Source organism: Pezoporus occidentalis, unplaced genomic scaffold (assembly GCF_034315485.1).
Source record: "Pezoporus occidentalis ecotype Australia unplaced genomic scaffold, CSIRO_AGI_Poc_V1 ctg37, whole genome shotgun sequence".
Taxonomy (NCBI): domain Eukaryota; kingdom Metazoa; phylum Chordata; class Aves; order Psittaciformes; family Psittacidae; genus Pezoporus; species Pezoporus occidentalis.
The window spans coordinates 6,166,872-6,192,678 of NW_026915691.1; the positions used below are offsets into that span (position 1 = coordinate 6,166,872).

General features: G+C 43.3%; 1 protein-coding gene across 26 annotated transcripts in view; it reads right to left on the bottom strand.

Annotated features, from left to right (window-relative positions):
• The window catches only part of FBRSL1 (fibrosin like 1), a 533,983-nt gene that overhangs the window by 295,997 nt on the left and 212,179 nt on the right, over positions 1-25,807 (bottom strand). For 21 of the 26 annotated variants that reach the window (XM_062631525.1, XM_062631515.1, XM_062631526.1 and 18 more), the window contains one exon: positions 1,523-1,624. The exons of the other annotated variants lie outside the window; for them this stretch is intronic. In XM_062631525.1, coding sequence (XP_062487509.1) covers positions 1,523-1,624 — 102 coding nt within the window. The remainder of the gene's footprint in view (positions 1-1,522; positions 1,625-25,807) is intronic. 26 annotated transcript variants of the gene reach the window in all.

Consider the following 25,807-nt stretch of genomic DNA (forward strand, 5'->3'; position numbering starts at 1 on the left):
AGTGCATCAGCTTGACAAAAAAAGTCTCCAAGACCACTTACTGCTTAGACCTGAGCTAACCACGAAGTCTGAAGATCTTACTCCTCTCCCACAGCCCCATGTTATGGAACAGCAATGCTACCAGATGGCCCTGCTCAAGTACCTGTCAAGAGTGGCCAAGAGGAGGGGAAGGAGAGAATCACGTAAATATATGTATATATAAAATGATGATCATTACTGACTAATAACACAGCCAAGACACCCCGCAGCAAGGGGATTTGTCTAAAGACACCCTCCCCCCGCTGACTTTCCCCACCACGGCGCGTGGGTTTGCAATCCTGGAAGCAGATCACAGGACAACGTTATTTTTCTCTTCCTCCCACTGCGTCGGCTGTTTACAGCGCCCCATTCGCACTCCAAACATGTAGAGAGAATTTTCCCCCGTCACATTTCCCTGTCAGAGCTGTCAAGCTGAATCCCGCTTTAATCTGCCAAAAGCACTTTTCTGCTGACATTTTTAATAAATACTTTCAGCTTTTAAACACATTTGTGGGAGCCATTTTTTCCCCTTTTTCTCCTTTCTCCTCCTGTAGAATGGGCTCTGAAAGCCTTAATAGCAAATACATTACACTTATCAAAGGCTTCCCCCCCCCCTTCTTTTGCATCCTGAAGCGGATGTAGTGTTTTCAATTTTAAAGCTAAATTAACTGTCCAATTGAATTTAGCTGGTGTGAGCCGTTTTCTGTGACAGGTTTTAGTTATGAAGCATATTTTACATTAATAGAACTCAACATGAAAACCACTCGCTCTGGGATTTCTGTGGCCTGCCATTGAAATGGCAAATTTAATATTTCAGACATGCTCGTGCCAGCGTTTGATTATTGTTCTTCATTTAAATCTCTCCTAACGGGAAAGGTCCTAATTAGTAAAAAATCATGTTTTAATGAAGGCGAAATGCTAATTGCTAACACAAAAAGCCTTCATATAAAATTATCCCAGCACTGCCATTGATTTCTTGGTGACTCAAAAGCCCATTTGTGTGTTTACACACTAAGGCACCGTTTGCTTTTGTTTTATCATAACATTTCACTCAACATACCATAGAATTTCCTGAGAGAAAGCCAAATTTCCCAAAAAAAAACCTTCTTATCTTGGAGGCAGGAAGCACAAAATTAGATGAAGTGACTTTGCACCCAAACTACGTGATTATGTGCAGTAGCTAAACCCAAAGACACTGTAAGAAGCTTTTTAACACAACTTCTTTGAGAAAACAAAACATCAAGCCATTTCTCCCCAAGGAATAACAATTCCATTTTGTTTTCCCATCTCTGATCTTTTGCTTATCATATTATTTGCACCATGATTATAGTGTTTGCAAGGCAGCTCAACCACTTATGCCATAACACTCAATCATGACATAAAAAAAAAGTTATTACACAGTGACCTCTGGATGCCAACATTTGTTCAGCAAGATTTATGAAACGCCATGTCAGCAGCGGGAATTGCTGCAATGAAGCGATGCTTTCTCCTGAATGGTACTTACATCACTGAGACGGTCCCTTGAGCTGCTCCGCTGAGAGCTTGTGGCCTCCCTGATGCTGTCTTCCTCGCTATTTCTGCCACTTCTGCTTGTAGGGACCTTCATCTAGAGGGAGAAGAAGGAGGGGGAAAAAGGAGATTTTCAAGCACTGCTCTGCCACCTGTTTCCGAAGTTGCCAACAGTGGTTTACTCAATGTCTCGCTCCTACACCCATGGCATTGTGGAGAGGATGCATTTGAGTGCATGGGGCTTCTCTGAAGTTGTGCTTGACCACATGTGTCCATACTCCCTTTCGCTCACATGCAAGGGAAGGAGTGCTTTTAGCACTCCTGGAAGCAGGCAGGGCTGTGCCGAAGTCCTGGGGCTCAATGCAAGAGGGAAGCAGACAGACAAGCCCCCTTCACTCTTTGTTACTAGCAAACCTTAACTATGATGCTGGTGTTTTAGCACTGTTATTTGCTGACCGGCCATCGCTGACCCAACAGCCAGGTCTCCAGTTCCTAGTCCAGAGACGTGCCTTGGGGCCAACCCCTGGTAACTGCACTGGGAGGTGAGTACCAGCATGATGGGTGGGTGCCTATATGCCATGAGGGATGATGGCCTGAAACAAATTGCTTGAGATAACACAAAAAACTATAAGTAGAGCATGATTAACTCCTATAGCCAAGGCCAGTTTTCTAACCACTAAATCATCCTTCTTCCTTCTCTTGAAGTTGTGCTTGTCATTTGTACATAAGGACAGGTGCCAATGTTTGACATCACAGCGACTTTCCACTTACATCTGCAAAGTTTTACAGGGGGAGGAGAAGGACAGGATAGATGTCATTCACAGCTTCATTCCTGGGCTCATTTACTAACAAATTATTCTGCTAATTCCCTTGTGAAATATTGGGTGGAAAGAAGTGTTTAATTTATTAATAGGTTCTATTCATATCAGTTTGGTTCCATTAAAATTACACTATTTAAAATGTCGGCTTGTACAAATTGGTACTTTAACTGGCAATAAAATCCCCTTGTTTCTTTCTGTCCTATCTCCCTGCAGTCTCAGCAGCTAGTAGGGTTTGCTATGGTGCTCTGATAAAACCCGCCTGCCCCTGCAGCCCAAGGAACCGTGCTGGGTGGGCACACTGCCACAATCCACACACTGCAACCTCACCCCCAGAGCACACTGAACGCTGCAATCCCATGGATGTTTGACATTGCTGCCAGCTAAGATCCCCACAGCCTATTCATATTTTAATACAATATTCAGAATACTATATGGAGAACAAGCTCCAGTACTCATCCGCTCTGCAGTACACAGCCCTGTAGAGTAGAAGACAGGGAAAATACCATGTTCATTTTCAAGCAACAGTACATTTCTGATTGAAGTCCTTCCTCTGCATGCTTTTCTGCCACCTTACACCTCATCAATACACTTCTTTCCTACGGGTAAGACTTTTAGACTCAGCCACATCAAAGTGTTAGAAACAGGAATTTGCTCACAGACTTGTCATACAACCACTGCTCTCACCATCAGTTGCCTGTCTTAGCCATTGTAAACCATCTTTCCAATATGTTGCCCACCTGCAAACTTTTATCAGGAATAATTTTTTTGTCTTTGCCCCTACATCAAAATATGCAAACAACACAGCAATGGGAGGTAATCCCTGCTGGGATCTGCTAGGAGCACTTCCAACCAACAGTGAGCCTGTATTCACAACTACCAGCACCAGGTGTAAAAGCAGGAAATAATCCACTTGAAATTCAGCATGTTGAATCCACGCTGTTTCCCCAATAAAAAGGTCAACAGAATCAAGCACAGAAATCTAGTTATACTACATCAATGCTGTGGCCGTTATCGATCAGTTTTTTAAACCCACACTTAATTCAATAAATTTGGTAAGATTTTTTCTAAATATATGATTGTCATTAACTTATTTTTTTCTGTCTTAGGTCTTTATTAACCAACTACAGTTTCAGCTATCCTCTTATCCTGCCAAGGATTGATGCCAAGCCAATAGGCCAAGTGGTAATACCCCATTAATTGCAGCCTTCCAAAACCACTGGCACACCAGCTTTCTTGAGTCATGTGGGTCTTTGCACACTTACTCAAACCCCAACTATACCAGTTCCCAGTCATCAGCCAGCTCTTCAGAAAACTCAGACACGAAGTATCTGACCTGCCAATTCCAACGCTTCCAGACACAGCAGGTGCTGTTTCTCCCTGAAACAGGAGCCACTTCACCATTACAGTAGAATTACAATTTTCCTAAATACAGTACAGCAACACCCACCGAGTTCTGTGGCTTACTGATTTCTGATCCATAACCCCACCGCTCCCACCCAGGAACACGTCAAAGCCTGTCAAAAACATTACACGTTTGACTGAAACAACTCGTAGACACCTGCTTAAAGTTAGCACAGAATCACCCAACCTGTTACCAGACTGAAACCTTTTGCTGTTTTCCTTGAGTTACAGTTGGCTCCCAACACCACCTGTTTCTTTTCTCCAAATTTCATTAAAAGGAAAACTACACCTATGCCCACGGTAACAAATTGAGACAATTTGACCTGACAAGGTCTTGCACAGGCAAGCAAATTAGAAGCATCACTGCTGCCATTAACCTTTCCAAGTAAATATCAATTATTAAACTTGCTGCACTACCTCTGTCCCCAGTTTGCTGCTGTGAATTAAGAGGGTCATCAGCCTTTTTGACAGATCTTGTTCATTTACACCTGCTGCCTGCCAGCAGGGGAGCCCGCACACCCGCTGCCGAGCGCTGAGCCAAGCTGCCTTAATTCATCAGTAATTACCCTAATGAGCCACATGCAGGACCCAACCAGGGGCACAAGTTGTTCTGCTAAATGGATGCATTGGTTTCACGGGCACTCTCTGCAGACCTAGGTATTAGCAAACTGGTCAAAAGCTTCTTTCCCAAAGTTGCTTCTGGCTTGGCTGCTTGATTTCTAGTGATTTTCTCTGAGTGTTTTTCCTTGAGTTCCAGGAATTCCTCCTGACCATGCTCCCTGATTGAGCTTTACTATTAAAACTTTTAATTCCTCTCCCTTTGGAAAGGTCACTGCTTTTCCAGAGCCTACAAAGTCTCTGAGGGCAGAGGCGAGGCGCGCTCCCAGCCCCAGCACGGGCACAAAATGGCCGCCACACCTCACACCCAAACAAGCACCTCCCTGAAGCCACCCACAAAACACGCTGTGTCTCCTTGTACAACACATTACCAGAGAGACGTTGCTTACCAGAGCAACCAGCCGCCATTATTAATTACCTCAGGTAGAGCAGCCAAATAACCCAACTGAACATAGGCTTGGGAAGGAGAGGGCCATCTGAGAGAAGCTGCCTCCCCACTTAGGTAAAGCTGCCCAACTACTGTGTCAGCAAAGCATTAAAATCACCTACGAGCAGCGTTTCGGAAGGAGCCCCCTTTCTCCTCTCATGACTTTGCCCATCTGAAAGCACCTGGAGAGCGCGCTGCTGTTTTCTGCTCTGAGGGCAGCGAAGGGCCCTCCCCGGGCCCTGCCATGGCGCCTTCCAGTCAGCGCAACAGACACGGGGGACGCAGCAGGTAGAAACGTGTGTGGGCCAAATGGGAGCGTGTTTGGCGGTGCTGGCTTCAGGTCTGCACAGAGTATTTCAGGAGTCATCTGAGAAACAGAAACTCTCAAAATAACCCACAGCTCAGCAAGAGACAGTGTGGGGAAGGTGCTCCTCAGCCTCGCCTCCTGAGGGCAGGGGTGGGAGGGAATCTGTTCTTAAACGTAGGCTGGCTGCTGTGTCACTTCAGGACAGCTAAGCTGAAGCAACGCAAAAAGGCACAAGGGGGCAAGGGAAGTTTTCTGCTAATTTATCTCTTCCAAAGGCCAAGTCCTGTCCACATCCAAACCCTAAGCCAGCAAGACATTCACGTCAGTATGTATTCACTGAAACATTAAACAGGTGACCAAGTTTCACTCAAGCAGAGCCTATTTAATCACTGAAGTTAACAGAAGTCTCCAAAAGCATTAATTCAACCCAAAGCTGCTTTAAATCAGACCAGTGCAGCCTCCCACAAGATAACTAACACACCTCACACCACAGAGAAAAGCTGGTGGTAAGCAATCCCACCTATGTGCAACAGCTTCTGTTCAGCCTCTACCAGAAACTGCACATTCCTGTTAGAGAGTGGGGAAGACGCCATTTCCAGCTCATGTGAGAGTGAGCCAGCACTGCAGCCTGGGCTGGCTTGGCAGGGAGCGACCAGGGGCAAGGTTTGTAAGGCCATGATCAATTTGTATGCTGCAGGTGCTCACGGACAGTCCCAGGCCATGTTCGGAGCCAAGAATTATGAACCTTGCGCTGTTGGACATCATGTAGCCTGATTAAATATCATAACTCATTCCAGTAATAACTCCAGCTCTCATTAAAGTCCAGCTCTGCCATCCTGGATTGCTGCTGCCTTTTCATCTCTCCCATCCAACTTCCCCCTCCCTAGTTCATCTTATGGGGCGGGGGTGGAGGAATATATGAATGGGCAGAGCAGGTCTTGCTTCCCTAAAATGGCTTTTTCATTATTGCTAGGCTGGCTCTCAGCCCCTGCTTTTTCATCATAATAGATCAGCCTGCTCACCATTTATTTAAGCTTTTCCGATGTCAGAGGAAAGCGCATTTTTATTGGGCGCACCTATTTTCAAATCACGAGCACGCTGCCCCTGCTCATTATTAATAAATACACTTCGATTTATCACAAGCTCTGTTTGAGTGCCACGGGGAGCCTGGGGCAAAAGGAGACAAATTCTTTTCTTAAGTTGTTCTGAAAGGTGCTGGGCTTCCTGACCCTCACCCCCATTAACCCAGCACAGCTAGTGTGCTCCTACTGGGAGCTCCACGGCTTGCGCAGCGGCAAACTTGGACTGATCTTGTGCCATCTCAATATATTTGTTCATTATCTTGCGCACACACAGAAGCATTTGGAAATGTACTCGGGGCACAGGCCAAATTGAATCATCTGCCTTCATTTTCCACACGATCTGAAGCTACAGCTGCTACAACAGGCTGTGGGATTTTTATTTTCCTTCCTTAACAGTTTTTTTCCCTCACTCTTAAAGTCACAGCAGGCTGATTTTAAACCTCTTGTTGGTGCTTGGATTTGTGTCTGCATTTTACTAAACAGATCTTGCATATACACATGGTGGGAAACAGATTCTCAACAACCTCCCTCCGTTCTGAAGGCAGGAGAGAAAGCAGCACCCTTGGGGAGAGACATCATTAAAACATTCATCTCGGAGATGCCTTCTCCAGTGCCTCAGATGGGTCTATTACTCGACTAATCCTCTCACTTCTGCGAGTGGACAGGCACCAGCAGGAATGGCACCCATGTCTTTGTGCTACACTTGGGAGCAGGGAATAGTTCCATGAAAACAAGCAGCCCATCCAGATCAGAAAGGACAAAGACTCCACTCACAGCAGTGACCACACTGCCTCTTTTCAGGAACACATTAATTCCTCAAGAAGGAAAGTTTAATTCCTTTCTTTAGAGCTCTGGGAGATCAACTTTCATTTGTCTTGTGAGAAAGGACAGACCAAACACAACCTTCAGATTTAGGACTTTACTGACTTCATGGCAAATCTGTTTTGGCAAAAGCTACTTGGAGATAAGCAAGTACAGCTGAGAGGCGTCCAAGTCGCAGAGTTTAGGTCCAAGCTTTCAGATCACCAGAGATAGGGATGAATTCACCTTATCAGGCTCATCTATCTAAACTAATGCTGCTGAACGCCACTTTACATCTCATCAGTGTGTAATGACTTTATCATCTGCTCTGCCAAAGGATTCTTTTCCAACTCTTTCTATAGGGTCAATCTAAGGAAGAAAAACCTACTGCAGGCAACATTTCCTGCTAACAAAGTTGATGATTCCCCATGGCTATAAGGATTGTTAAGAGCAACTGTTCCAAAAACTTACCAAACTAATTGTATGGCCTGTCCCCTTCCCAACACACATGACCATGATGCTTAAACAATATTTTGGGAAGACGTTTTTGCTAACATGTGCCTGTGTTTTATTATCCCAGATAAACTCAGGTTTCTACTGGTAGACTATCAGCAGTAGCAGCTTTCTGCAGCAGGAGACAGTAAACTGCCTTAATAAATACAAATGGACAATTTAATTAAAATATATTGGAGACTTGGAAAAAGTACTATTTGTGGACGAAACAGTCTGTTAAGGGATTGCACTCAAGGCTAGTTCAGTGTATTTTAAACAGGCAACAATAAGTGGCAGTGAAACATACTGCACAGAGCTCTACCCTGATGATTAAAGAGCATGCTGAAATTATAAACGTCTGTTTTCCAGCAGGGAGAAAAACAAAAGTCACCCAGTTGCCTCTGGTTTTAATGTTTGAAACAAAACAAACCATTTGGCTTTAAAAATGTACTTCTTTAAACCTGAAAAGACCCATGTATCAAAACAAGGTGGAATCAGCTAAACACATTACTTCTGATTTGTTTCCTTGAAAATCCAGCCTTAATGCATTCTAACAAAATTTATCTATCCCAAGCATACCTCATAATGAGATCAACTGGGAAAAATATCAGGCTTGTTTGTATATTTTATACTTGCTCTAACTTGGCAGTTTGGAGATTATGTATTCCCCAGGTCCCTTCTTAAATCGTTTCACACGCTGCAATTTGATTTTCTTTGCTTGCCCTTTTCCACAATTTTTTTGATACATTTTATTGAGTTCTGGCTCAGAGGGAAATGTTCCCTTTGAATTAAGGGTGCAATCATTTTTTTTCCTCTAAATAAGGACATATGGTGTAGAAAGCACTGTTATGGTCCGAGTATTTTATGATTGAAGTAGGACTCATTTTAAAAAATGACAGCAGCATCAGGTTAGATTAGAGCAGTTTTTCTAATTGGGTGGTGCTGCTGCGGATGCTGTGACCTGCTACCTTTGCTATAACTCATTTTAAATATGACATGACCATTTTTACTTACAGTGATGAAGAAGAAAACAGCAGCAGAGTTATGAAACTGAGGAAATTTGTCCTTTTCCTTTTAGCATTCATTCATTCATTTTGAAGGTTAGTGTTTGAGACCTCACCTGGAGTATTGTGTGCAGTTCTGGTGTCCTCAACATAAAAAGGACATGGAACTGTTGGAACAAGTCCAGAGGAGGGCCACGAGGACGATCAGGGGACTGGAGCACCTCCCGTATGAAGACAGGCTGAGGAAGTTGGGGCTGTTCAGCCTGCAGAAGAGAAGGCTGCGTGGAGAGCTCAGAGCAGCCTTCCAGTATCTGAAGGGGGGCTATAGGGATGCTGGGGAGGGACTCTTCATTAGGGACTGTAGAGACAGGACAAGGGGTAACGGGTTAAAACTTAAACAGGGGAAGTTTAGATTGGATACAAGGAAGAAATTCTTTCCTGTTAGGGTGGTGAGGTTGCCCAGGGAGGTTGTGAATGCTCCATCCCTGGCAGTGTTCAAGGCCAGGCTGGACAAAGCCCAGGGTGACATGGCTTACTGTGAGGTGTCCCCTGCCCATGGCACAGGGATTGGAACTGGGTGATCTCCAGGTCCTTTCCAATCCTAACTATTCTATGATTCTATGATTTATACATTTAACTGGCATGCAGACTTCTGGTTTCTAATCCTGGCTTACCTGTTTCCTCTGGTTAAGCTGCTTCAATAACCTGTACTGCATTCAAGCAGTCTGTGACACTGTGGTTAATTTTTACCTCTCCCTGGGATGCAGGGAGGTTGAATTAATGTTAGCTAAAGGATTTCTGTGCTTAGAGGCTGTCAGAGTCAGCTGCTGCAGGAAGGCAAATACAACAACCTACTGTAATAAAAAGTATTATTAGTGAAAAATCAAAATACTTGAAAGCTATTATTAGTTTCTCAGCTACTTAAGCAATGTTAACTACTCATTAAAAACCTGTCCTTGCATCCTAGCAAACATGTGGGCCACCTTCCATTTTTAAAACCAAACGAAAGCCAAGCTCATTTTTGGGAGGATTGCTAAATAGGGCTCTGATTAGCCAGGGTAACATCCTGCAACAAGCACAGCTTTAGCTCTCAAAGAGACACTTCTCCAGATCTGGTGCCATATTCTCACTATAGAGGAAATATCTTTGATCTCATCATTTCTGAGAGGTGTAGCCAAATGAGTGGGCCCATGCCCTCAAGGACTGGAGAAGCCTTTTGCACTAGCGCCCAGCACAAGGAGGCCATAAGGACAAGCGGGGTTGGTCTTTCTGCAATTCAATGGATGCACTGGAACTGCTGCAAAGATTTTCCAGAGCTTCTGGGCTGGCAGGTGGCCATGGAGCAGAGCCGGCACCATGTCCCGCAGCAGCCGGTGCTCTCCGGAGCGGGAACGCATTGCCATGCGAGACCTAATGCTTATTTTGGAGAAAAGCTGGTGCTTAAGCAGGCAAAACTGCTCGATTTTACAGCTGCCATCAGGCCTGCATAGCTAACTGCACTCTGCATGCCCCCAGCCGTACTTGGCAGATGGTAGTAGACAGCTGGGAAAATCTGGGTTTGACATACGTCAATGATAAACTGTGTCAGTGTAGACCTGCTTAGGTTACAGCTCGCTAGCATGTGTGCAGGAGTGAGACTTTCACTGGCGAAGGGTAAATAGCATTCCTAACTAATTTAGCTAAAACCTGCCATCCACAACAGGGTACACAGACGGCACCAATGAGCCCTCGGGGCTGTCTGGAGCTGCGGGCAGGGTGATAAAGAGGTAATATACTGGGTTTGTGTGGCAAGGTTTTGGTAGCGAGGGGGGGCTACAGATGTGGCTTCTGTGAGAAGCTGCTAGAAGCTTCCCTCATGTCCAACACAGCCAACACTAGCCATCTCCAAGATGGACCAAGGCTGGTGGCCAAGGCCAAGACCATCAGCGACAATGGGAGCACGTCTGGGATAATGTACTTAAAGAAGGGGAGGAAAAAACCTGGGCAAACTGTAGACAGGAGTGAGAATGTGAGAGGAACAGCTCTGCAGACACTGCAGTGAGCGAATGAGGAGAGGAGGAAGTGCTCCAGGCTCTGGAGCAGATTCCCCTGCAGCCTGTGGTACAGACTACGGTGAGACAGACTGTGCCCCAGCAACACATGGAGGACCCCATGCCAGAGCAGGGGCATGCCCAAAGAGCATCTAAATAAACAAAAGCATCTGCAGTCACAACGCCCCCCCCCCCCCCAATAACAAAACAAAAAACCCAACCAAAAAGACACACATTACTTGGTGACTGAATAGAAGCAGCCTGTAGAGCTGGGAGATGAGAATGAAACCATAGGTGGGCTAGGACAGACGTAATCACTATCAACGAAAAGCAGCACTCAATAATTATTGTACCAGCTGTAGTGCTCTGCCGGAATTAGATGCCCAAACTACACTTTAATTTAGTGACAGGTTTAAAGGAATAGCATCCAGTGAATACTCCATGAGAGAGCTAAAAGCTTCTGAGCAAGTTACAACAGAAGGTTTGTAGTTTCAAGTTTCACATTAAGGTGATTCAGACCCAAGACTCTCAGTTACACAACGCCGTCCAATACGCACCAAATTAGAAGTTGATTTTGCACATTTTTTTGATGACGGGAAAAAAATGGATGCACTAAAGATCAGCTCAGGACTCTTAAAACAGATGCATCAAGTGTTACCGACACCAGTGCAGCTGCCCATATCGAAAGGATCACTGTAAGGAAAGTAACTGAGCAGGATGGAGGTATGATTGACTTAAGCATCCATTTAGCAAGGATAGAGCTGTGCTCAGTTGGAGCCAATGGCCTAAATTAGGTTGAGTTTACAAAGCGCTTTTAAACATCATGTAGGAGGCAATCAGAATTGACAGCTTTAACATTGCTACCATCTATGCATACAGATACCATCTATTAAAGGCTAATATCAACAGCTGTGATGTTCAAAGCAAAAGTAGATTTAATATACATATGAAATTGTCCAAAGCTACAGGAAATGCTTTAAAATATATTAGGAAATCCAACCAAGAACAATCTGTATCCTATGATGTCTCTTCTAGAGACATCCCTAGATGCCTCTTCTAGTAATATTACCCACCAAAAGCAAGGGTTTTGAATCCAATACAAAAGGTGATGATAACCTTTAGAAATGATTCTAAGAAGAGAAGATCCCCAAAAGCAAGGTAAATAGATTACTAATGATGTCAGATGGGCAAAACATTTAATCCAGTTCTGCTTTGTCCTGGGGAAGGAAATCAGTCTTCTGATAAGAAAAGGAAGATATTAGACAACATCTGCTAAGAACAAAGTCCAGACCTGTTGCACAAACCACAGAATGGGAGATCATGTGCACAGAGATGTTTTAATAGATCTTGGAATAGTCACTGAGGAAAGTGAAAAAAGACAAGTGTTGGAGAAATATTTCAAAGGATCAATCAGGCCTGGCTGGGCAATGCTGTGAGACCAGGAAAAAAAAACAGTTCTGGATTCAGCTAATTGAATTAAACTATTCCAGTCAATGAGGTTTTCTGGAAAATTAATCTTCTTGAATAAGCCTTCCTTTCTTTGACAAGTTTGTTTGAAAACGGAGCTGGATAGATGTGATAACATTTAGGGTTTTTGATGCACTCACACTGCAAGACATTCTGATAAAAATTAGTGCTATATAAATATCAATAAAACATATTTTAAGTGGGGAATGCATCAGCTAAGTTATCAACAAGTAGTGTCAATAAATAATCATTAATGCTTGCTACAGAAAGTAAAAGGATTTAAACAAAGCTTGCAGTTACTCAATAGCTCCATCAATAACTGAGAAAAATACTACCAAAGGCACTGCAAACCAAATTCAGATGCCAACAATACCTGTTTAGAAATAAATAAAGAAGAGGAAAGAAGGCAGTTTTAGGCAACAGCTTTGATTCTTTGAAAAACACACCTCATCAGAAAAAAAACTATCCCAAAAAGAGAGCTGTACTATGATCATGAAGAACAAGGGTGGAATCCTGCTGTTACTACACAGACTGACCCACGGCAGCTACGCTCTGACCTGTGGTACAAACTTGGATAGTTGTCTTGAATTGCTCAAGTCCTTCTTACATGGACCACAGAGATCAATCAAACTGCCATTAGAAAGTGCAAAAATTGCCAGCAACTACCCACCCATTATGAAGAGCAGATCTCTTCTTACTGAGAGCACGGAGTAAAAGTTGTCTTCCTGACACTGATGGTGAAGGAGGATTTTGCAATGGCAACCTGCAAAGGCTGTGGGTTCTTGTCTGTAGTTCAAAGCAAGGACAAAACCATGCGCACATTCTCACTCAACAAATTCACTCAATGCCTCTAAGCATCCCATGTGGAAACCCATGCTCTGTACAGTAGGGTTTCAAATTCATTACTAGGACTCTGAGGCACCACAATAACACAATTAAAACACCACCAGATGTGTGTCATATAATACATGTTAAAAAAAGAAAAAACATACTGTGTGCAGATACAACAACAATTTGCTGTTCGAATTAATTCAGGAATCAGTACCATCCCTGTAAACCCCATATATAAAACATATGCTACTGTAGGCATGCATAAATTGCATGCAGTTTTTTCTAGATAAAGCCACACATGTGATTAATAAACTAAAGTGAAAAAATAAAAGAAACAAAGTAAATAAATAAATACAAAGGCTGCCCAGAGAATGCTGAATTTTGCAGAAACTGCTGTCAAAGATCATGGAGCTGAGCACAGAGCCACAGGCAGGAGCAGTGCGGGCACAGCCTGGCCTCAGCTCATCCAAACAGGGACCCCACGTGTAGTGGAAACAGACACCAAAAACAGACCAATCTGTTTTTTTGCCCATTGCTGCCATAAGGTCAAGCTCCAGTGCAGGGTTTAAATCACAAGAGACAGCAGTCAGTCTTTCACATGCACAGGATCAAGCCTAAATCGCGTGTTTTCAGCCGTTCCACAAACCAGCTCACAATCCCGTCCCTCTTCTGTCTGAAGACCCCGTAAAACCTAGGAGCAAGGCTCCAGCCTGGCAGCAGCTGGGGGAGAGGCTGGGGAAAGGCAGGAGAACCGCCACTCCAGTGCAGAGGGAATGGATGGATGGTTGGCACAAGCTGTGGTATGATGCAAATTTAGCAAAGCAGAGACAAGCCCCCATGCCAGCAACACAACCATGAATATTTTTATTCCAACTTGTTCTCGTGAGACCTACAACTTACTTTTATTGCTAATTCAAACTCTATCAAGCCCCTACCTGTACTCTGAATAGACTTCCTGGGACCTGTCCTTTCCCTGGCTGGTCTTCATCCCCCAGCCAACTGTCCCTCGTCACCCACAGGCACTGGAACGCTAACCACAGCTGCTTCAGCTAAACCCCAACAAGAACAAGAGCCATTTTCTCCTGGCTCCCTGCACCAGCAGATGAACCAAGCCCTCTGGCAAAAATCAGAGCAAACCTTACACCTCTCCAGGTCTGGAAAGCAGGCCCCTGGCTCTGCACTTGAAGCAGAGGCAATCTGAAACACCACTGCTGTCTGGTTGTGATCAGTCAAGACATCAGTGTTGTCAAGGAAACTTTCAGTAAGGCCATGAGACCCTACCCTACTACTGCAAGTCTTCTGATTTGAGAAAACAGTGTTATAACTACCAGAGCAAGCACAGCCAACTCCACAATGAAACAGAGAAGCAATTTCCTCTAAGTGCCCAGGGGACATCCTGTTTGCTGTCTGACATCCTGAAGAAAACAAAAATCTAAGAATAATTAAAGCCAAAGCAACTAAGGTGAAGCCCTTTGGTAATTTTCAGCCCTGAATAACTGAAAAGGGGTAACAATTAATTTTAGCTAATGATCACTGAACTTTGAGATTAACATCCGCAGCTGAGGAACAGGAAGCAGCTCTTTAGAAGGCAACACTGCTGCTTGGCAAAGCCCAGAGCTCTGTGAAATAGCTGGTTGACACTTGCTATCAAGAGGCACAGTGCATTGCCCAAAGATGCAAGGAAGTATACAAAGCACAGAAAGCTCAGTAAAGATGGACTGGGAGCCAGCCCTACCTTCTTCCTGCAGAATACATCCCATAACGTAGCGTCAATTTATGGTGGAGTAAAATGCTTCCTGTTGGCCTGTACTATACACTCCTGATGTGCAGCGCAAGAATGGCTTGGCACTACCTATATACACCCCACAACCGCAGCTTTTAACATTTCTCAGACACAAAAGGACTGGCCTGAAACACTGTAGCTGTGAGTGAAAAACAGGATCTGGATTTCACACAGTATTTTCTGTCATGACAGAACAGCTAATTCAAGTGCCCTTGTGCGTGTGGAGTGTCAGGAGTGCTCTTCCTGGCTTGGATGCGTCCAAAATCCAAATGCAAACTGCTCAGGTTATTCTTCTTGTGATAGTTACAGATAAAAATTGAAGGAAACCTACACACACAACACACACACACACACTAGCATGTCCTGATCCTTCAAATGTGTAAACTACAGTCTGATACAGTTGAAAGGGCAAACTGCAGAAGTAGCAGATACTCACACTATCTACTGAAGGTTATCCAGCTGGTCTGAATTGCTCCCTGTGAGAGGAGACATCCTCTCCTCACTGATTCTGGAGAGCAAAGCTGTGCTGGTGCCTTTCAGAGAGGAGTCAGGCTGTGCTTGGGGATGAGCGAGGGTCAGAGGAGGGGAAACCTGCCTAAGGCTGGCCCAAAGGTAAACAAGCCATTACAGCTGCATCACTTCACGGAGGGCACAAAGTCTTCTCAAGCATCAAAATAAAGTCCACTACTTGAACTAAAAGCCTGATTTGAAGCTCATCTAAACTGCTGTAAATGGTGTATAGCATGCTTACTGACCTTTAAGGCAAACCCTAGCTTTGTTCACGTTATATAAGTCTAACTTAAACTGCAAGAAGCAGCTTTTAAAGCAAAACTCAAGTAACAGCCTAGTTAAGACTGCTGCAGTCCTTCCTGTAAGAATGGTCTTAGCTGCAGGAAATGCTTATCTTCCATGTCACATTCAGTGCAGAAAGATATTTTAAACAGTAATAGGTATCTGTTTTCTCTACTTGTTCAGTGGGATGTCTAGAGTTATACAAAGCACCTTAGAGAATAATGTAGTAATAGCAAGATGCATTTATTAATGATCCTACTAACACTTCCTGAGAGCATCTCCAACACTCTGCAAATGCCTGTCAAGTTTAAACAGCACGGATGTGCAGTGAGCAGTATTATCATCCTTTCTCAGCAGGCACGAAAAGATCAGAACGCCAAGCAATGGACCTAGGATAAGGCTAGGACTACAACTATAGTGAAAACTGGATGGCTAAAAGCACTGCAGCTTTTAATAGCAACCATCTTGCATCTTGACCACAAATTGTTCTCCCTGGATGACGTGCACGTAATTATTTCTTAGAAAGAAAGTATAATGTTAACTGGGAAGAGCTTATGGAAAGCAAAAAACAACCCTGCTTTTTGGATTCTGCATGGAAACACTGCACATTCACAGGAAATGTTTTAGTAAAGCGGCACAGAAATAGAGTGTGAAAAAAAGAAGCCATCACATAGGAAGGTTTTGTGGAAGAGGGGTAGGGGAGCACACCTCTGCTTCCTGGGAGGATACAATGGGATCCAGGGCTGCTCTTGATACAAGGGACCATGAGGTTTTACACTGGGTATAGAAAGACCTGTGTCTGAGCACTTCAAGGTACCATGGACATAGATATGGGAAGTGTCCAAAGTCTGCCACACCACAGGATCTTTACAAGCAGCACTGGGGCCCAGAACTGCTATAGCCAGAGAGAACAAAACTGAAAACTCAATCCAGAGACCAAGAGTCAGCAAAAGAACTTCTCTGAACTGCAGCTCTTCCTGTAAGAGCAAGCGCAAAAGAAGGAACAAAGCCCAAAATAGCAGAGTTCACAAAGGCAGAACTGTGGGTAGGGCTGGATAACCAGGTAATTATTCAGATCTTTAACATTCTCTTGTTGCTGCTTGTGGATGAGCAGCAAGAGGACAGCAAAGTTAGCAAGTGGGAATGGCAAAAGCCTCTAAAATTGTGATGCAAAAACTGAACAAGTCTCCTAGGATGCAAAACTGGTCTCACATGGAGCTTTTATGCTAATAGTTGTCTCAGTTAATATGCAAATTGTATATAACAGTACATGTCTAGCTACCATAGCACTATAAACATCCTTGCTCAAAACACTTCACCTTACTGCTGTTCACAATATACCTGACAGCTTCCTATTTAAAACAATATTACTGCTAAAGGAAGCCATTAACAGAGGGCTGAAGGAAACAATCTTATTCACTGAACCAACACTGTTGTCTCGGCTAAACAAAGCAATTAACATCTGACTTCACAGGAAAATATATTAGCACAACAGATGCATGTGCATGTATTGCGGCCCTTTGGTGAAATGCACTGCTTTGGGGCCAGATGTTTCTGCTCATGCCAAAGAAGAATCCAGCTGCATCAAGCTGTGAATATTTCTTCTGATCTGTCAAAATCTGCTATGAACTAGAAGAGAAAAAGCCAGCCCTGAAGTTTGAAATAGAAGCCTGTTTTCCACTGGGGATTTTACCACCATCTGTATTTTCAAAGCTTCAGTACAACTTGACAGAGTCTGAAAAGTTTGCAACACAATAGGTAAAGCACATTGAAATACCATTCAAGAAAGGTTTCTGGTAGAGTTGAAACATATGGTAAAAGACTAATTTTGTGCACATTTTTTCCCCTTAAAAAAATCCATTCATACTTATTAGTTGGATTTACAACATGTTTAAATATGGCCTTTTTTGTAATGTGCTGCCACTACCAGCTGAACTCTCATTACTAGGATGACAGAGCAATATTGAATTACTGGGCAAACAAAGTCCTTTTCCAAAAGCACCAGAGGTGATTCTTTTTCTCACACTTTCTAAACCCAGGTGTTTGGGTTTCTTTCCTTTCATTAATAAAATTAGTATGGATTTGCACTGATGCAAGAGTAAAATTATATCCTTTGCCTGAAACCACAAAACAAGGAGCCAAAATGGAAACAGAACAGCTAAGCATAAAACATGAAAGCATCTTATACAAACTATGCCATGGTTGTCAACGCTTGGAATTGTCCTTACGAGAAAATCATCCACCCAGCAGGACCAGCATGCTCCCACCTCACAGCCCACAGCTCATCTCACAGAAATTTGTTGTTTTATCCCCCAAAACAGCTCCTTCTGCCCACAGTGCAGGAGCAGGATCAAACACTGACCTGCTTGACTAAGTGGCTGCACCTTTATCTTCTGCTGAGTCCCAGAGCTGAGATTTTCTGACGTGCCTCAGGTACCTTGACTCCTAAAGGTGTTGAGATTCCAAATCCCTCATGTTCTGCCTCAAAATTTCAACCTTAAAAAATACACACACCTCCCAGAGCAGACAAATATATATGGTACAGAGCAAAGGAAGCAGAATGCAGGTGGATATATCCAAATTCAGTTTAAATTCTGATCTCCTCCTGCTATTGCCTGCTCTCCACATTTGTACACCAGCACACAGGCAGCTGTGCTGCCTTCCAGGTGTGCAGCACAGCTTTGCCACTGACAGGGTTATCTATTTTATAAAGAATTATGCTAGCAGTGAAAATCACAGTAGAATTGTTTTGAAAGAAGCAAGCCTCAGATGGACAATTTAGATTTCACAGAAGTTGAAAGAGGATTTGCAGGTTCAAATTATTAATCAACACCCTGCCAGGCAGGGGCCAGGAGCAATCTGTCGGTGCTGGCTTTCCTTGAACTTAGACTGTAAAATCTGGATTTTAGATTGACTCAGTGGGGAGACAGGGTTTTTTGTGCCTACAGCCCTTTCCTTCTGAAGCATCCAGACTAAACCAATACATTTTAGGGGCAAATATGAGCTTATGGATGGTGGGGGAAGTTGTTCTTCCACAAAATTGGAGATTCAGAGGGTTTCCAAGCCAGGGAATAGCCCCTGCCACTACTGAGTGGATCACTGACTGTGGTCAGGTCAAGCAGTGGCATGGATTCAGACAAACCTCTCAGTGATGACTGGAAGGTGTATTTCAGAAGAGCACCCCATTTGTGCAGATACTTAAAGTGCAGCTCTCACATACCAGAAACTGCCCCACGTCCCATGTTTCTGTGCTCAGAGCACAGGAGGCTGGGAAGCGGGGAGTCCACAGCCTGGCCATGCCAGCATTTGCTGCAATCCGAGTTCATAAGCAGCTCCTCGTGTTCTCACATCTGAAGCCCAGCAGTGTGCACGGGTCAATGTTTCAGGGTCTGGGTGCACTGTGCTGCTGGATGTGAGCAGCAGAAGAGTAGGGGGGAAGGTGCAAGACCAAGTGAGAGAGAAGGTGCACAGACACCCACGTGCAAGAACAAGATGGGACTGTCCAACACACGAGCCAGACAGCATCCATTCCAGGTCTGACTTCTCTTTTCTCCTGTACATCTTTATTACAAAGAAGTGTTGCTAGATGAAAATTTGGAGCTTGAGGCCAAAATCAAAATAGAAAGAACAAGATAAGCTCCCAGAGACTCTGACTGAAAATGGCGGTTTATCTTCCCTTTATTGGTACCTCACCTGTCTCTCAGTGATACTATCCACACAAGTGTTACAGCGCTGCTCCTGTTGCACTGCATTCTTATAACACAACTTGCTTCCTCCTGCCAGCTACTCATTACGGCTTACCCCAGCACAGCCCTCTGTTCTTGCAGTTCTAGTCAGAAGGCAAATTAGTCACAGCCTGATGGGGGAGTGCTAAATTTTTCATTACAATCTTTCTCCGGAGGTTTGGTGTTTAATAATTTGTACTGTATAAAATTTCACATATGGGAAAACACGGCACCACACAGCCTCTCCAGATGCCTTTTTTTTTCATTCCTTGCTGCTAATCATGTGAGCCCCCCAGCTATGGGAGTGGATTTAGGGCATAATTAAAGCTTTAGACTTTAATAGTAATAAGGGTAAAGCTCAGTTTTATTTTGGAGAAGAACACACCACATTTGTAAATTCCCATTTTACTGAGGATCAATTTTCAAACAGGCTTTGTACCCAGGCTGCTTTGTTCCTGATATACCATGGAAATATAAACCATGTAAGCAGCTTGGGGTACTATGAAAGATGCACACCCCTGCTTAGCTGCTGTGAAGGCTCTTTAATTCCTTACGATCAGTCCAAGAGCAGCGGTGGCTGTGCTGGGGACATCTGTAAGAGAGCCTTGACATCATCTGCTCTGGTTTTCATCACGTCATTTGGCAGGGGAGTCTCTCACATTGGACACATGAACTTCAAATCTCTGCAAGTTTTAACTGCAGCCCTAAGTAGAACTGAAGTGATTTAACTTTGCTGCTGCTCTCCCAAACCTTCCCCCTCCAGCCACCACCCTTCTTCCTTCCTCACACAGCCCAGAAACCGCAGAGCTGCTGTCACACGTGGGAATGCAGAGCCTTCTCCCATCTTCCCACAAAACTGCTTTCTTCCCACATTTCTGACGAGAAGAACAACCTGATGAGAAGAACAACCAATCCACTTTTGGGATTATCTACAGCTGTGTGCAGAGGACCAGCACAAGGTTTACATACTAAGACATCCAAAAGCCTTACTGTAAAGACTTAAGTGGAACCTAACTAGGGGACAGGTTCTGCAGTAGGTACTTCACGGCAAAGATGTAGTCATATACTGTAGACTACTTACTGCTGTTAGCTACCAAGTGCCATACCATTCCTCATCTCCAGACATTTTCCCCAGATCTTACAGATCTCACTTATCTTCTCAGGAACACGCCGAGAACTCAGTAAGACACACTGCTGCAGAGCATGACAGACAAGAAGGGTAAGTGAAAGGGAAGAAGGGGTGAGGGCAGAAAGGCAGGAGACAGATTCCCTGCATGGTTGAGACAGGAATAGTTATGCAATGGTCAGCATTCTGAGGACTAGTTTTAATTACCTGATGAACTTCCAACCCAACCCATTCTATGACTCTGGAGTACAGTTCCCTTAAAGAAAAAAGCACCCCAGGGACTATATTCCCAGCATGAAAACTTGAAACATCAAGTCCTTTCCCTCTTCTCCTAAACATGCCCCTAAATAAATTGAGGAAACACACACAGAGTAGGACCATGCTCACCCTTCACAATATGGTTTTAATTCAACCCAAGTCTCTCCCATCTGCTCGAGAGACCCACAGATGCCTTAAAATGAAGTGCTTTGGTGTTATGATGGATTTCTGATTTCCCACGGAGAAATCGGGTGATAAAGAGCAAGTCTGAATGAGTGTGGTTCTAATTTACGGTATTCTTTGACAAATCTCACGGTTAAACACAAAGGAAGAGATTCCAGTTTTGCCATTAAATGTTTCTGTGTCCCTATGTCGTGGTTGAAAGCCAGGTTTTACTGCACCAATCAGCAGCAATACTAGGTGGGGTAAAATAAAACTGTTACCATGGATAAGCAGCTACTCAGAGCCTGCAGTACACTGGCAAATGCATCAAATGACCTAGAACTGAGCAATAATGACCTTGAAAGCAAAAGCTTATTTCTGGTTTTATCCATCTTTAATATCACAGCTTGAACTAAACCAACCATGCTTTTTAAGATCTATATTGTGTCCTTACAAATCTATTTGAGAATGCTGAAGTCTTGAAATGTTATTTGCTGATGTACAGGGCTTGTTACAGGCCAAAATTCTACTCGCTTTCTGGCTAATGTTTGTCACTTAAGTGAGTAGAAGCAATACAGGCCAGACAGCTCCCCAAACTTAGTGAACCTGCTTAGTGGCCATGAAACTATTGAGATAAAACCTATGATAGTAGTCAGATTTAAATATAAGAAAGGAATATATGTACTTAAAGGTGTTTTCTAAATGTCTTTGAGATACAGTTTCTGTGGCATGTACAGGTCCTGCTGGGTGAAGACTCAGCTCTGTTACGTTTTTCACGATGTAGCTTTAGGAAGACTCGGCCACTCACAAGAGAGGCAGTGCAATGCTGCCTACTCACACAAGAAAGTGACCTTGAGGAGGTTCACTCAGCTCAATGTCTAGCAGTTACTTCCATGAAATCCCTGGGTAGGAAAATACACATATGGAGACATAATAAAGGCAAAGCCTCCATGTCAAAGAGCAGATTGCACTCCTGCCATCAGGCCATGACAGCAGTCCCTAATTCTCCAAGACATCTGCTTATCCAGCAAAAAACAAGATGGTCATCCAGCAGACAGGACAGCACAGGAATTAGCATAAGTGACACAGACACAAGTTCTACCCCTAGCTCTGACCTTAGGCATGTTCATCTGTACTCCCTCCTCCTCCCTTTTTATTTTCCTAAATACAAACCATGTACAACTGGTTTGTATTTAGGAAAGCGTACATAATGTCAACACGCTCAGTTTGCGAGGCAGAGTTTATCTGTGACTGCCAAAAGCATGGTAATCTTCAGTGCAAAGTCCCATTACTCTGTCATCATGCATCTCTGCAGATAGCAGTGCTCACGTTATCCTTTGAGCAGAGAGAGGTCAAACCACTGTTGTTAAACCCGTGAGGCCTGAGAGCTAAAGGACGAGCTGCAGTATCAGTTTTTGCCAGAGGAAGCTCATCCATGTTCTGAATTGGCAGGAGAAGGATTTATATCAACTAACACCAGATAAGGAGCATGGGAAATAAATACATAAGTCAGAACTTACTAATGGGTATTATTTCTCAGATAGTAGCAAGTTAATGGTATATAGCTAGGCAACAAAGCCATCCCATCCTTGATAAAGGCATAAACACATTAAAGGAATAATCCCTGTGTGACACGAGGTTATTTGTGCATTTACAAAATCTTCACTGCTTCTGCCAGCACTGCCTTTTAAAAATCACTGTTCTGTCCTAGCTCCATCAAACCCTGCAGCCCGTGATCTGCTTTTCCTTCTATATACACAAGCATGCAGAGAATCCCATTATAAATCCCTTCTGAAGAATAAATAGAAGTTTCCTGTATCAGAGACAAACCAGCAGTTTGACCTAACTTCAGTAGTTCTGGATTATTTCCAGTATCAAACTTATCTATCAATTACACCCTGAAATTGCTATGAAAACACCAAGGTCGTGCTTTGCACCCAGGCCCTGTTTCAGAGGAGGAACTACAGGAAGCAAAGCCCTATCATCTCTGGTGCCTGAGGGTCATTTAACTTGCCCACTGAATCTGTAGGACGTTTTATTTTCCGCACATATAGTGGGTATTCAGTCCTGATCCCCACAACTTACAGATTATTTTCCTATTCAGAAGCGGCAATTCAACACTAAGAGTTAAGAACATGTTTGCTGCCCACTATTGTAACAGGTCACTTCTTTTTATCAGTTGCCTTTGAAGACAGTACAGATTACAAAGTACATCACAAGTAGCAGACTCCATTAAAAACAAGCAGTTAGAAGTTGCCACACTATGAGCTAGAAAATTGGTAGCTCTTCTTGAACTTGAGAATAAGCAGCTAACGAAGCATGAAAGAATAATGTGACTTCATGACAGAGAATCCAGCTTGAACCAACTCCGTATTTTGTGATCTTTTTCTTCCCCTTAAGAAAATTCACACAGTAAACCCAAAGCTCTCAATAAGAAGTACCTTATCAAAACCATTTACTGGGGGATAATTTTCCATTCTTAGCCCAACACCCAACGTCCATTATCATTTCACCATTCTGGATGTGGAATCTGTGGGTATTTTGAAAAACGGATTGATCCATCTCAATTTCATAAGCATCACTTCCTCCCACAGAAAGAGTTTGGGAACTCTAATCACCTCAGAGCTCCCTGTGCAGAGAGGATAAGCAGCAGAACATAAACTATGAAAGTGGCTATTCATGAGAAAACTTTATCCAGTCTCTTAAGGACACTGAGAAAACTTGCAGTAAGATCCAAATTAGCGGTGAAAGTTCTCATGCTACAATAGCTTGTTATGCTTTTCCTGACTAGAGTTAAGGCCATAATTATCCTTCATTATAGAAACACAAAATAGAGCACAATAAGACCTCTTGAAGTGTATTTCCTCAACTTCAGTGTAACAGCACAGTTGAAAAACTGACAGTTTCCAAGGTTTGGACTCTCTCCAGATATATTCATCAGTTATTGCAAAATACAGGATTGCTTCATTACTGGCAGGCACATTTGAAAATAAACACTCTGCTTCCTTAGAAGTTCAGGAAAGCCACACTTGAGTAATAAGCCAAGATTCACACATCAGGATACAAGTTGTCAGAGCTCTGCTTAAATCCCTGAAGTTCTAACTGCTTCAATTACAAGGAAGGACAATAATGAAAGGAGAAGCCAAAAAGAAGGCCCCATCCTGGAATACTGAGTATGAAATTACAATATAGAGAATTTAACAGAGCAATTGTTATTTTGAAGCACCTTTTTCTTTTGGGAAACCACAGAAGATGGTAATGTCTAAATGTGATTTAGAAAAACCCCTAATGGTTAGTGAAATGCAGGGAGGGGAAAGAGACTATTGCTCAGAAAAGTAGGGAACCTCCACTGCTGTCATCTCTGCCTACAATCCTTCCACTTCCCTGAAATCAGTATCTTGGGGTGAAAGAGACAGCTCTTGCTGGAATTTTAAGTTTCACGAATTGGTTTATCAGCCAGTAGTGACCTAACACTGAATGTGCCTCCCTCTTCCAGTGAGTAAGTTGCTAAAAACAGAACTCTGAGGCCAATTGGTAAGATTTAACGAATATGCAGACTGTTAAATGAACAGATTATGCCCCAGAGCTGCTCATTTAGGATGCTGCTGTTATAATAAAATTAGTTCAGCGTCCAATGAAAGCTCAGGACCCTGGGCTGGTGCCACCTAATTGAAGTTTACAACTTCATTGGAGATTCCTTGCATCTTATATGTTTGCTTTGTAGAGTGTAATAGCTGGTGGCCTTGACTCTAACTTAATTACAGATCAGAAAGGAAGGTTGTGTCAGCATGATAACATTTGGCTAAGCTGAAATGTCAGTTTCAGGCATATTTCACCTGTTCTCATCTTAATTTAACTGGGCTAATAGGTCCTAATCACACAAAACAAATGGATCTTTAAAATAAAGATATAAAATTAAGGGCCGGGTCCTCATGTCCCTCATCGCCAGTGAAAGTCCTGGGGGTCAGCGCCACCAAGGGCCCATCAAGCAGCCCTGAACTGCAGCTGATGACAGACAACATGGTCCATCCCAATCACATGGACCCAGGAAGGCACAAAGCAAGGAGGGGAGCAAGTCGCTGGTTAAGCCTTGTGAACAGCCATGAGATTAGAGCTCGAAGACATCCTGAAGGTAGGTGGGGATGGAATGAAAGGTGGCACCCTGTACCTGCCAGCACTTAAGTCGTCTTTAGGCAGTATCCCTAGTGAAGGAGAGCACATTTTATCTGGTATCTGCTGCAAGGAATGAGGAGGGAGAGGTGGGAGGGTTTCAGCACATTCTGAGGTGGTGCATACCCACGGCTTTCACATTCAGTTTTCAACACTACAACAATAACCTGATGGAAAGAGCTGATTGGCAGATGCCAAGTAAAACACTCAGAGAAGATAAAACAAAGCCATGGCAAAGTAAGACTATACAACTTTGCAGAGGATAAGACAGAGTGCGTTCACTATAAACAAAACCACCTCCACATCCCACATACACAGACACGTACTATGCAGTTGTCCATTAACACTCAGTGTGTTCCACTGATTAAAAAGAAAGTTTAATACATCTGTCGGAACACACAGAACAAATACCCTTATCGTTCCATTTACTGTAAATAATACTTAAGTGCAAGTCAAATATTAGCTATATTCAGCACAGCATCATAACAAAACAGGCACTGCTAACATTATGGTCCCAAACTGTGTTATTCTTAATTAACATCTGACATATATCTGCTTTTGCAATCACCCATTACTGATTAAATGACAAAGCACAATGTCAGATGCATAATCTGATTGGTTACTACTCAGTTACCAAGGTGTTACGTTTGGAAATTGCCTGTGAATTGATTTCTTTTATTGAATTAATAAGTGTTATCATACTGTACAGAAGGTAAAATTGCTACTGAATGTGAGCGATAACATATAATTACAGAAAATCAAATCCTAATCTGCAGAGCCAAGCCAGGTGTCAACATTTTAATTGTACTTAGGGAAGCACAGGAACACCAGGAAGGGGAGAAATATCTCAAGTGTAGGAAGGAAAACATATAGTGCTTAAATACCAACTTTAGTTAGTCATGATAGCAACCTTGAGGGATGTCAACCACTCATGTATGTAGAAAGATTATACTTATTTTTCCATTTTTGACTCTGTTCCCACA